The sequence below is a fragment of the Schistocerca cancellata genome, chromosome 5 (assembly GCF_023864275.1).
Source record: "Schistocerca cancellata isolate TAMUIC-IGC-003103 chromosome 5, iqSchCanc2.1, whole genome shotgun sequence".
Lineage (NCBI taxonomy): Eukaryota > Metazoa > Arthropoda > Insecta > Orthoptera > Acrididae > Schistocerca > Schistocerca cancellata.
In genome coordinates this window covers 463,923,304-463,935,827 of record NC_064630.1, presented here as the reverse complement: position 1 = coordinate 463,935,827, position 12,524 = coordinate 463,923,304, and the positions used below count along the sequence as shown (strand labels likewise).

The 12,524-nt window shown below is 42.9% G+C and overlaps 1 protein-coding gene across 1 annotated transcript in view; it reads left to right on the top strand.

Moving 5' to 3' along the window:
• LOC126188603 (facilitated trehalose transporter Tret1-like) overlaps positions 1-12,524 on the top strand; it is a 277,714-nt gene that overhangs the window by 140,354 nt on the left and 124,836 nt on the right. Inside the window, exon 3 of the mRNA XM_049930205.1 lies at positions 2,634-2,733. Coding sequence (XP_049786162.1) covers positions 2,634-2,733 — 100 coding nt within the window. The remainder of the gene's footprint in view (positions 1-2,633; positions 2,734-12,524) is intronic.

The window sequence follows — 12,524 nt, the reverse complement described above, 5'->3', positions numbered from 1 at the left end:
ATGTAGAAACAAGCCTAGAAACTTTCTTTTATGTCGCACAACTCTATCTTGGTGGTTCGATTTTTTCCGTTAGTGTAGATGCATTCATCCATCCATCTATCAGTAGAGTACATGTAAATTAAACGCTATTAAATTATAGGTTGAAACACCTGTGGAATCCCTGTATGTCATATATTTCTCCACCACCGTAAACAAATTAAACCACACTAAAAGACGTTTCACAGACGTCTATCATGTTACCGCTGTCCGTAACGTCATCAATTGGCTGTTAATAAATTCGAGACTCGCCTTAGTCACCCTGCATGATGCAAGTGAACTGCTGTTTTAACATATGAGGATTGTTTTTTCAATCTCCGATCGGTTGGGAAACGAAAACCACAGTGAAAATCTAAAATTTTGTTAATTTTGAACATTTAGATACACATTCTAGCTACTTCTGTTCACCATCACTCCAACTTAGACGTTTTTCATGCAATCGCCGGTGCTTTCCGCCAATTCTTTAGGTTGGTCTGCAGCACATTGTCTGTGACAAAGTGCTGTCCTCATAGCTAGCGGTGCATGTGAGCGAAGAGGTGAAAATCAGAGGGAATCAAGATCAAGCTGATCGTGAGTGGACAACATTTCCCGTCAAAAATGCTGCAGGAGTGTCGTTGTTGCAGCTACAGCGTGCAGCTGAGAATTGTCATGAAGAAGGAAACGCATGACAGTTACGTTGTGTGGGCTGCATGAAATGAAACGAAATCCCTCGGCACGAACTTCACACGCGACATAGCTAATAGCTCACTGTGCACTCAGAGCTGAAAAGTGCGCCGTGACGTGATAGACGAGCATATCAGAGACACAGCGTATTACATCTGCACGAAGCTTTACCAGACTTTCACCGTCGCTTTAACGTTGCGACCAACTGAAGGTTGAAAAAAATAGCCCTCGTATGTTCCGAAAATTATTACTTTGTATCTGTAGATACTGTAAATGTGTATGATGTTTCACTTGAAATGATGAGACTTGGTTTATCTAATCGTAAAAAACTTTTTATGAAATGTTAAACTTAGCAGAAATAAAAGATATTTTACTCAGTCGTGTCTAACTCCATAGCTGAATGGTCAACGCTGCACAGTGTCATGCGAGGGGACACTGGTTCGATTCCCGACTAAGTCGGATATATTCTCCACTCAGGAACTGGGTGTTGTGTTGTCTTCATCATCATTTCATCCTCATCGACACGCAAGTCACCGAAGTGGCGTCAGCCAAAAAGACTTGCACCAGGCGACCGATCTAACCGACGGGAGACCCAAGCCACACGACATTTCAGTTAACTGAATCATGTTTTTATAACGAAGAAAAACTTCTACACTCCGTTCTTGTATAAAAATTGCCCGAGTGTGGTATGTTTTCAAATATTTAGGCATATAAAAAGCTACATCGCAATTCGGACACGACGAGGACTTTTCTTTTCGGCACTTTTTTCCTTTCTGGCTCTTATCGACATCGGAACGCACTTAGCAGACACATATTGGATGCGATTCTTTTATGAAACTTTTACTACCAGAGTTGTTTGGGAAATGTTGTTTAATCAATAACAATATTTCAAACACTTGACTATATTATTTTCTTTTATTTGCTACTTGCCTGAGCATTCAGCCAAACAGAAACCTAGATCCGTGTCTGGGTCTACTGGTAGACCCAGAAGGAGGCCGCTCCAACCGTGGCCGAAACGTTGGTTTTCTCCGGCATTAGTTTTATTCAATATGACGCGGTACCATACCCAGGAAACTTTTATGTCGACTGACTCTGGCCGCGGAAGCCTACGCAATTACAATATCAGAATCATCCACTTCCGTTTCTGAACAGGAATCCCTGATTTTTTTTTCTTCCAAGCCATTGAAAACATGGCTGTCATCGAAATTCCCAAAGCAAAAACTATGTAGAGCTCGAGCAAGGTCCCAGCAAAGACTCAGGTAGCAGGTGGAAGCAGTATGGGACTAAACACAAAACAGAAACATAGAAAGCGTTTCGTGGAGTACAGATAGTTCAGAATCATTGAAGACTCGCCTTATGAAATGGTCATTAAAAATACAGCAACAAGTAAAAGAAAAGTTCAAAATTCGAAAGCTACGTAGTAGGACAAATCAGAGACCCTTTCTCGTGCAGTCCACATGGTTACCAAGAAAGGGCCATAGACGCAATGTTGACTACGGATTTTTACGCACAGCACGAGCAAGAGTCGGGTGCCGTCAGCCTGACTTTAAGTGCCTCTGGTCGAATCGTACTCGGGTTCGGTCCAGAAATTGCTAATAGGCATCCGAAAACTAGCCTCAATAGTCAGCCAAAACTGTTTTATTTTCTGATAAAAAGGGTTAAGTTTTTTAAAAATGAACACGAACATTCACAACAGCAAGAAACCTCTTTTTTATGAGGTTACCGGTTTCGGTCTGACCTCACACTTAAGGAATATCCCTCTAATTCTATTGTATGTACATATTTCAGTGCAAGGTCTGAAGATGATTTAACACAGACCTAAACCGGTAACCTCATAAAAAAGAAGTTTCTTGCAGTTGTGACTGTTCGTGTTCATTTTTAAGTAATAAAAGAACCGTTTTTCTCCAAGAGAAATGTTCTCAAATATGTTGCAGATCGTCGACGCCGAATTATGCTGAGAAGAGGGAGCAGCAGAACGGTGGACCACGGCCGAAGGAGGACCTCAGGAAGAGGATCCGCGCAGCCTTGCCTCAGGTAAGCCACCCTGAGGTGCATGCTGAAGTGCGTTAAAGTGAATTAGACTGTGACCTACCGGATGATAAAATTATGTAGCGATGCGCTTGCCTATCGTCATATTCACTATCAGGGGTTAGACGTTACTCCCGTTCCATCTTCGTGGGTCAGTTTCATTCGTGCCATCGCCTTATGGTTCTTCCAGGACTTCTTTTTTCAGGTGGTACATACTCCTTGGGTTGCAGTGGAGCTCGCGTGTGTAACATCCTTTCACATGGTCCTTCCAGTTATCTCTATATACATCTATTCGATGGTTTATTGGTTCATATTTGAACTTTCCTAATATCTTCATTCCTCCATTTTATAGAATTTCTACATCCTTACACTGTTGGTAGGAACCTCATTTCAGACGCTTGAATCTTATATCTCTGTCGTTTGGTAAGAATCCAGGTCCCACTGCCGAATAGACGTACTGGAACTGTCGTAATTTTATAAAATGTAATTTGTTTCTTTCTGAAATCATTACTTAAAGTTGAACTTACAATGACACAAATACACAGGATTTTTACCATTTTTTATCTACATTTTTATCGTGTAGCTAACTGACTTGGTTCGCAAGATAGATAAAACTTGTTACTTCTTGGATTATTTTGTCATGAACAACAATTTATGATCCTATACGACCAACTCCCCTAAATACCGCTATTATTATCACTAGATATACTCATTTTATACTTTTGGCACAGTATTTTCGTCAGCACATACAATTAACTGTTCATAATCGATTAACTTTTGTTTTGTACAGTACGCGGCAATACATATACACTCCTGGAAATTGAAATAAGAACACCGTGAATTCATTGTCCCAGGAAGGGGAAACTTTATTGACACATTCCTGGGGTCAGATACATCACATGATCACACTGACAGAACCACAGGCACATAGACACAGGCAACAGAGCATGCACAATGTCGGCACTAGTACAGTGTATATCCACCTTTCGCAGCAATGCAGGCTGCTATTCTCCCATGAAGACGATCGTAGAGATGCTGGATGTAGTCCTGTGGAACGGCTTGCCATGCCATTTCCACCTGGCACCTCAGTTGGACCAGCGTTCGTGCTGGACGTGCAGACCGCGTGAGACGACGCTTCATCCAGTCCCAAACATGCTCAATGGGGGACAGATCCGGAGATCTTGCTGGCCAGGGTAGTTGACTTACACCTTCTAGAGCACGTTGGGTGGCACGGGATACATGCGGACGTGCATTGTCCTGTTGGAACAGCAAGTTCCCTTGCCGGTCTAGGAATGGTAGAACGATGGGTTCGATGACGGTTTGGATGTACCGTGCACTATTCAGTGTCCCCTCGACGATCACCAGTGGTGTACGGCCAGTGTAGGAGATCGCTTCCCACACCATGATGCCGGGTGTTGGCCCTGTGTGCCTCGGTCGTATGCAGTCCTGATTGTGGCTCTCACCTGCACGGCGCCAAACACGCATACGACCATCATTGGCACCAAGGCAGAAGCGACTCTCATCGCTGAAGACGACACGTCTCCATTCGTCCCTCCATTCACGCCTGTCGCGTCACCACTAGAGGCGGGCTGCACGATGTTGGGGCGTGAGCGGAAGACGGCCTAACGGTGTGCGGGACCGTAGCCCAGCTTCATGGAGACGGTTGCGAATGGTCCTCGCCGATACCCCAGGAGCAACAGTGCCCCTAATTTGCTGGGAAGTGGCGGTGCGGTCCCCTACGGCACTGCGTAGGATCCTACGGTCTTGGCATGCATCCGTGCGTCGCTGCGGTCCGGTCCCAGGTCGACGGGCACGTGCACCTTCCGCCGACCACTGGCGACAACATCGATGTACTGTGGAGACCTCACGCCCCACGTGTTGAGCAATTCGGCGGTACGTCCACCCGGCCTCCCGCATGCCCACTATACGCCCTCGCTCAAAGTCCGTCAACTGCACATACGGTTCACGTCCACGCTGTCGCGGCATGCTACCAGTGTTATAAAGACTGCGATGGAGCTCCGTATGCCACGGCAAACTGGCTGACACTGACGGCGGCGGTGCACAAATGCTGCGCAGCTAGCGCCATTCGACGGCCAACACCGCGGTTCCTGGTGTGTCCGCTGTGCCGTGCGTGTCATCATTGCTTGTACAGCCCTCTCGCAGTGTCTGGAGCAAGTATGGTGGGTCTGACACACCGGTGTCAATGTGTTCTTTTTTCTATTTCCAGGAGTGTATATCAAGAAGTGTAAGCGACTGACTACATCCTTGTGTAACCTATTGATTTATTTGGATTTTATCAGATATTTGTAAGTCTGTTTGCACTTGCTTGTTGTGAAGGAATGTTGATTAGCTACTGTGTATCCACTTGAACAAATTTCTACTGTCATAGTTCTGGCATAAGCATTTGACTTCGATAATATGTCGAAACGCGTAAGGTGTACTGAAATAATAAAATTGTGGTCAAGACACCTCAAAGTGTTGAATTTTATGTACATTTGCTCACCACACAGAGTTCGGAGATTTGTGTGGGCACAAGAACATTACCATAGTACACTCAAAGCATGGATAAAGGTCACCTAGACTTTTTAGTGCTATTCATGTTATTACGTGGAAGAGTGCTGTGACATTACTATTGTCGCCTAGACTGATGAGTCGTGGTACATACTGGTGCATGATATGAGAACACTCGGAATCATATGAGGCAACGCACCAAGTTCACCAACAGGGCGGTGTTCACTCAGATTGTGGAGATATAATCGTGCAAGGCATGTTTTCACAGGATGAAATGAGGTCTCTCATACACTTTGCCACTCCTCTCACTGACGATAGTAGTAAATCTGTTGCTCCCTCCACAGAACCGTTAAGGCAATCTGTGATCAAGCTAAAATATTTTGAGTAACGTGTGTAACCGTGTGAGAATGTGAAAAAGAAAACGGGAGAGGTTTCTGTGCACATTAAAGTATTTTTACGTGACACAGGTACTCGACACAAAAGTTTGTATTAAAAAAAAAAAAAAAAAAAAAAAAAAGGAATCTATTGGTGGCTTTCGCAGCGAGAGCGAACGGAATAGGGTTTACTAGAAATTTGTAAACTAGATTAACGTTAGAGCCTCCACCACATGACTCTGGCAGCCATCTCAGGCGTGTGTGTCCCGAAATAACCTCCATTGACTGTAATCTTACAGAAGCCACTAGCAAGCACCCTGCGCAACTGGTAAACGTAGCCCCGTGGTGCAAAAAAGCAGCAGACGCACGCTGCTTACTGTGTCCCTTGCACCACATTGTCGACAAACTCTGTATTCCTACACCTAACTGCCCAAATTGACGTCTGTTTTCTCACACCAAGACTTTAAAATCAGCATCCCCGTACTTTCGTTCAAAATTACTTTTAATTTAAATAAATTTGTAATCACTGTGTAATTTTATGTGACGAAAGTAAAAGTAGGGAACAGTTTAATGAACTGGCTAGCTCTTAGTTCACTTACTGTGTGGGTGACACATGATGAATCCCTTCGAGTGATTGAATGTAATAGAATGGCTTATTACTCTACTGTCAAACTTCAATCGATCAAGCGAACACGAGTGTTATAAACTGCGAGGACTTGTTGCTCTATAATTTATAATATTCGGGTTGAGTTGACCTATTAAAGTTCGACAATCGAATAATAAGTGATTTTATTACATTCCCTCACTCAAAGGGATTCATTCCTGTGGGTGTCAATTTGCCGTTGATTTCAGTATTCTAGTTCTTGCGTTTTAAGAGCGGAGGGCAGCTACGGTTTTGGAAACCAAGTGCTGCAACCTCTGATATCATATCGGGTTCATTTGAGATACAGTCGAATGAGACATTTGTACCTCGGACTCAGCTTCAACAACGTTTGAGAGTTATGGACTGTACTTGAGCGTCCACGCTGTTCTGGAGTTTCGAGGAGTCGATGGCACGAGTCGTTGCCTCCTTCACCAAGGCAACAGATAGTACTATGCCCGGCTAAATCAGCTGTTCGTGAGGGCAGAGTTGTGCCTTCATCGCCACAGTAAAGGAGTAACCGTGTTGCCCGCACAACGACTGCAGCGAAAATCTAACAAATTTTGAACTAAGGCTACCAGCCGAAAACCATTATAAACCATTGGATGAATAATTGGAAACGAATATTGGTCCTACTTTGAGATGCTTCTCACACCTGCATCATAATGCATCCCACCTCTGGTGGTACATTGAAATAGGGATAATTTCAGTATACTTTCGCCTCTGGTAACATGCGAAAAAAGGAGTGAATTCGACATGCACCCTTCCTATAGTGGTATAGCGAAAGACACAACTAGAGAGGAGAATAATGCAAAATTGTGTTGATTGATGAGCACTGATTCCACCTGCGTCGTCTGCCAGTACAGTGACAATTAGGTGAGTACCATCATAGTATGAGGCAGTGACTGCAGGAGCAACTCCGGTTACCATAGCAAGGGGAACCATAGATTACAACGGAAAGGCTATAGTGTTTGCTGAGGGAGCAACGGGTACTGAAAGATGTACGAGGCGTGTTCAAAATGTAATGGGATTCTTGCAATTTCACATTTCGTATCAGAAGCGCGCGATTTTTTCGTTGTTGTATGAGTTAAAGAGTCTGAAACGTATCTGTACAATGTTAGCAATATGAGTCTGCTGTCAGCGGTCAAAAATTGCCACACGTAATATTGTTTGCACAAATGGATCAGAAAATTTGTATTTAAGTTTTCTGTAAGAACGGAATAAAGATGAGCAAAGTTTTAGAAATATTAAATATTGCCTTCGATGAATCTGCTATGAGCAAAACAAGGGTATACGAATGGTACAAGCGTTTGGAAGAAGACTTTGAAGACGTCGAAGATACGAGAGCCTTGGACGCCCCAGCACATCATCAGGCGATGAAATCGTGGAAAAAGTTACAGAAATTATTATGAACATCGCTGCATCGCGATCAGAGAAGCTGCTGTTGATGTTGGCATGTCAGCTGGCTCGTTCAATGGTATTTTTGCGGAAGTTCTGAGTGTGAAACGTGTGACAGCAAAATTTGTTCCATAAATATTGAATTTCGAAGAGAGACTGACTTTTTTTCTCTTCCTAAAATTAAAATAAGCTTAAAGAACTGTCGTTTCACACCCACAGATATGAGTGAAAACGCACCGCTGAGGGAGCTAAAAGCTATCCGAAAGTGGAGTTCCAAAAGTGTTTAGGGGGATTGAAAAAAAAAACTGTGGCATAAGTACATACAAGGAGCGTTTAGCAAGTAGCCTAATGGAAGACCTTTTTTTGAAAACAAATTAGTTTTATTCGAGATTCTAATACACACCCTTTTGACTTCAAAACCATGTTTCTCAACATCATCTCCGTTCACTGCGACGTCCTTACGCCAACTTACCGGCAGGACTTGTATGCCTGCATGATACCACTCTACTGGTCGACGTTGGAGCCAACGTCTTGCTGCACCTCCCCATCATCCATATACTGCTTTTTGCGGAGTGCATCCTCCACGGCGCCAAACAGGTGGAAGTCGGAAGGTGCAAATCCTGGCTGTAGCGAAGATGAGGGAGAACAGTTCAACGAAGTTCTGTGAGCTCCTCTCGGGTGTACGCTTTGCGTTGTCATGGAGGAGCAGTTCGTTTACATTTTTGTGGTGACATTGAAGTCGTTTCTTCAGTACACTTCAGAGTTGATCATTGCACCGTGAGGGAAGACATCAAACAAAATAGCCCCTTCAGAATCCCAGGAAACAATCGCCATGACTTTACCGACTGAAGGTGCGGCTTTGAAATTTTTCTTTGGAGGAGAGACTGTGTGGCGCCACTCCATAGATTGCAGTTTTGTATCCGCTTCGAAGTGATGAAGCCATGTTTCGGCTGGTTGACGAGCGTGTCAGCACTACCAACATAGACGTAAAGTTGTGCAGTGATGTGTTTGACTGCGTTCCTTTGATTACCACGTATCAAAGAGTGTCCGTGCGTTCCAATATTGCAGGAGTCACAGTTGTGAGCGCCCGGAAGGCACGCAGGGGTTCCGACAGGATTGCGACGTCTTGTTGTGACGATGACAGACAACACGCCCAACGACTCACCGTGCTTGTGTCCACAGGTCTCCGTACACATTCTGCAAGCGACTACGAATATCTGTGATGCTCTGGTTTTCTGCTAGAAGAAACCCAGTGACAGCTCTCTGCTTTGAACGCAACTCCTTATAGACGCCATTTTGAAGGCTACGTATAGCGGCGCCACCCATCAGAACTTCATGAAACTGTAAGGGCTGAAGTGGGAGTATTCCAAGATGTCCCACAACAAATTCCGCATTTTTTCAACCGAAACCGGCTGAGAAAAAAAAAAGAAAAAAAATGTGTTTCATTATTTATTGAACGCCCTTTGTAGTATCGAATGGGAATTGTTTTGGAGAAGATAACATTTTTGTGATTTTTTGCAGACACCTGTTGTCCACAGCGTCATCTTCACTATTCTAAAATCATTTTGTACAGCCACAACACGATGTCCAGGACAACGCTCATGAACACACACCCTGGGTTTTCCAATGCACTCTGCAAGATAGTGGGAACAGTTTCTTGAATCCCTGGTGTGAGTACTTACCGAGGTTGCCACTCGCTGGAAATTTTTCTGAAACTTGCAGAAGTTTTGTGTGTTCAATATCGCTACGAAAATGTCAATGTCGCAAAGAAATGTGTTGTTGGAACTTCTAAACATATATGTTGGTCACTGCAAGGACTTTTAATGAATGTAACGATTATTTTGTTTCACCAGAAGAGAAAGTAGAATAATAAATAGGCCTACAGTTCGCAAAAATTGAAGAGTAATTAAAAGGTCATCTCTAGGTGATATAGCTTGCCGCATTTTTGTATCCTGTTTTCGAATAATTCATTGTACAGTAAAAAAGAGATGTGCGAAACTTGCATACGACATTCTCAAGAAGTTTCTTATCAGAGTTAAGTCCTGTATTTCATTGAATAATGTTTTTTGATAACTTAAATATGTGCGTTTCTATATCCACCACTTCATCCAAAAATTTCTTTTTTTCTAAATTGCGATTTTCTTAACGAATTTTCTTCAATAATAATAATGCAACAACGGTCGAGGCTACTCTTTTTTCAAACCACAAAACACGGTAAACTCCCACTTGCCGATGTCACGATGCAGTTCTGATGGAAACACTTCTGCAAGCACCAGGAGAAGCGACTTGCAGAAATAAACTTGCACAAGTTTTTGTTCTGATGTGGATACTTCAGCGAGCGCTTGCATCAGTTTCTTGCTAGCTCATACGTGCATTTTGGATTGGCAGCTAGAAAGGAAATAATGGGATTAGATGCACGGGGGATGCATAGCACGTTTCCACCCAATCCCGCGAGACCTGTAACCACAGCAGCTACCCGAGGTTCCCAAACTTTCGTCACCATTACTACAGAACTTGCCACTTGCACTAACTTTCACACATCTTGCCTATGGGATCGTCCGTTGCACTTAGAGATTGTGTGTGTGTGTGTGTGTGTGTGTATTTCGTTTCCGTTTCGTACAGTTGCGGAGTTAACATTTGATCTGTAAGTGCTGTAGTATTATTTGTGGTGTGTTGTGTTGTACCGAGCAACGTCAATAGCAAGTTCGTCAAATTCTATTTATGTAAAACTTCGATGTCGCTTTCTTGGCCAGGGGTTCACCGTACGAGGTCAGTCGAGAGAAATGGTTGCTTTTCCAACATCTTCAACAATTGTTCGTGATAATGCTCCGAAACATTATGTTGTTATTGACTAGGCATCTCCCATGAGGTAGTGCATTTTGTATTGCAATTTTTTTCTGCTGCACCGATACGGTTTTCTCACCTCAACACACAAAAATATTTCTTTTGTGGTAGAAATCAGTAGGTAGCCTTACCAGAAAAAGAAATAAATGTGGTGATGCGTTCCTGGTAATGAAAACAAACGGATGACTGCTTAGCATTCGACATGGGAGTGGAGCATTACGCATCTCATGTAATTCACATTATCTCGTGTTAGAACTAACTGACAGAGTTTCAGGTGAGAAGATGAAAACTTCATGTACTCTCAATGCTTCGTTCGCTTAATGTTTCAGCCTAGATTTAATAACAAAAAAGTTTCCCGCACGTCGAGAATTTAGTAACGGCATCAGAAAACGCACCTTCGTAAACTGTCCATATATCTTCTTAATAATACTTGGAAAAGGCCAGGAATACGGAAAGATTTCAGTAGATTGCACCTTGGTCAGGCAGAGATCCCGAAATCAGATATTGGATTGTGGGGTTTACCCAGAAGTAGATATAGACTCAGGTCACGAATTAACAGTGATTTTAGACTGGAGGAAGAATCAGTGCGCAGGGTAGCAGGATATTAAGACATCAAGAGAAACGCTTGAAGTTCGCTGAGGCTTAAATAGTGCGATAATCAATAACTGTGTGGACAGTTCAGTTGAAGAGGAATGGACATCTCTAGAAATGGCGACCACAGACGTTGGAAAGAAAACCATAGGTACAAGGAAGGTTACTGCGAAGAAAGCATGAATGACAGAAGAAATACTTTAGTTGATCAATGAAAGAAGGAAGTATAAAAATTTTCGGGGAAATTCAGGAATACAGAAATACAAGTCACCCAGCAAAGAAATGAATAGGAAGATAAATAGGAAGTGCAGAGAAGCTAAGGCAAAATGGCTGCGTGAAAAAGTGAAGAAATCGTAAAAGAAAATGATTGTCGGAAGGAGAGACTCAGCATAAAGAAAGGTCAAAACGACCTTCGGTGAAAGTAAAAGCAAGGGCGGTAACATTGAGAGTGCAACGCCAAGGAGAGATCCGGTTGGTGAATAGTCTACGTCAAAGACCTTTACGAAGAGGAAGAGTTGTGTGATGACGTGATAGAAGAAGGAACAGGACTCGACAGGGAAGAGATAGGGGATCCAGTACTAGAATCAGCATTTAAAAGAGCTTTGAACGACATAAAATCAAATAAGGCAGAAGGGATTCAAAACATTCCATCGGAATTTCTAAAACAATTGTGGGAAGAGGCCACAAAACGGCTTTTCACGTCACTGTGTTCAACGATGAGACTGGCAACACACCATCAGGCTTTCGGAAAAAAAAACATCCACACAACTCCGAATATTTCAAGAACCGACAAATGCGGGAACTATCGCATAATCAGTTTAACAGCTACGCGTCCAAGCTGCTGACAAGAATAATATACAGAAGAATGAAAAAGAAAATTGAGAACGTTTTAGGTGACGATCAGTTTGGCTTTAGGAAAGGTAACGGCACCAGAGAGGCACTTCTGACGTTGCGGTTGACAGTAGAAGCAAAACTAAGTAAACATCAATAGACGTTCATGGAATTTGTCGACCTGGAAAAAGCGTTCGATAGTGTAAAATGGTTCAAGATATTTGAAATTCGGACAAAAATAAGGGTAAATTATACAGGAAGACGGGTAATATACAATATGTACAGGAAAGAAAAAGAAACAATAAGATTGGAAGACCAAGAGTGCAAGGCAGGAGTGTAGTCTTTCGTCTTTACTATTCAATATATGCTTGGAAACAAAACAAAGTGCAAGAGTGGGAATAAACTTCAGAGTGAAAGGATATCAATGATAAGATCCGCTGATGACACGGTTATCCTCAGTGAAAGTGAAGAAGAAGTACAGGATGAGTTGAGTGGAATGAACAGTCTAATGAGTACAGAATATGGACTGAGAGTAAATCGAAGAAAGTCGAAAGTAATCAGAAGTAGCAGAAATGATAATGGAGAGAAATTTAACATCGGAATTGGGG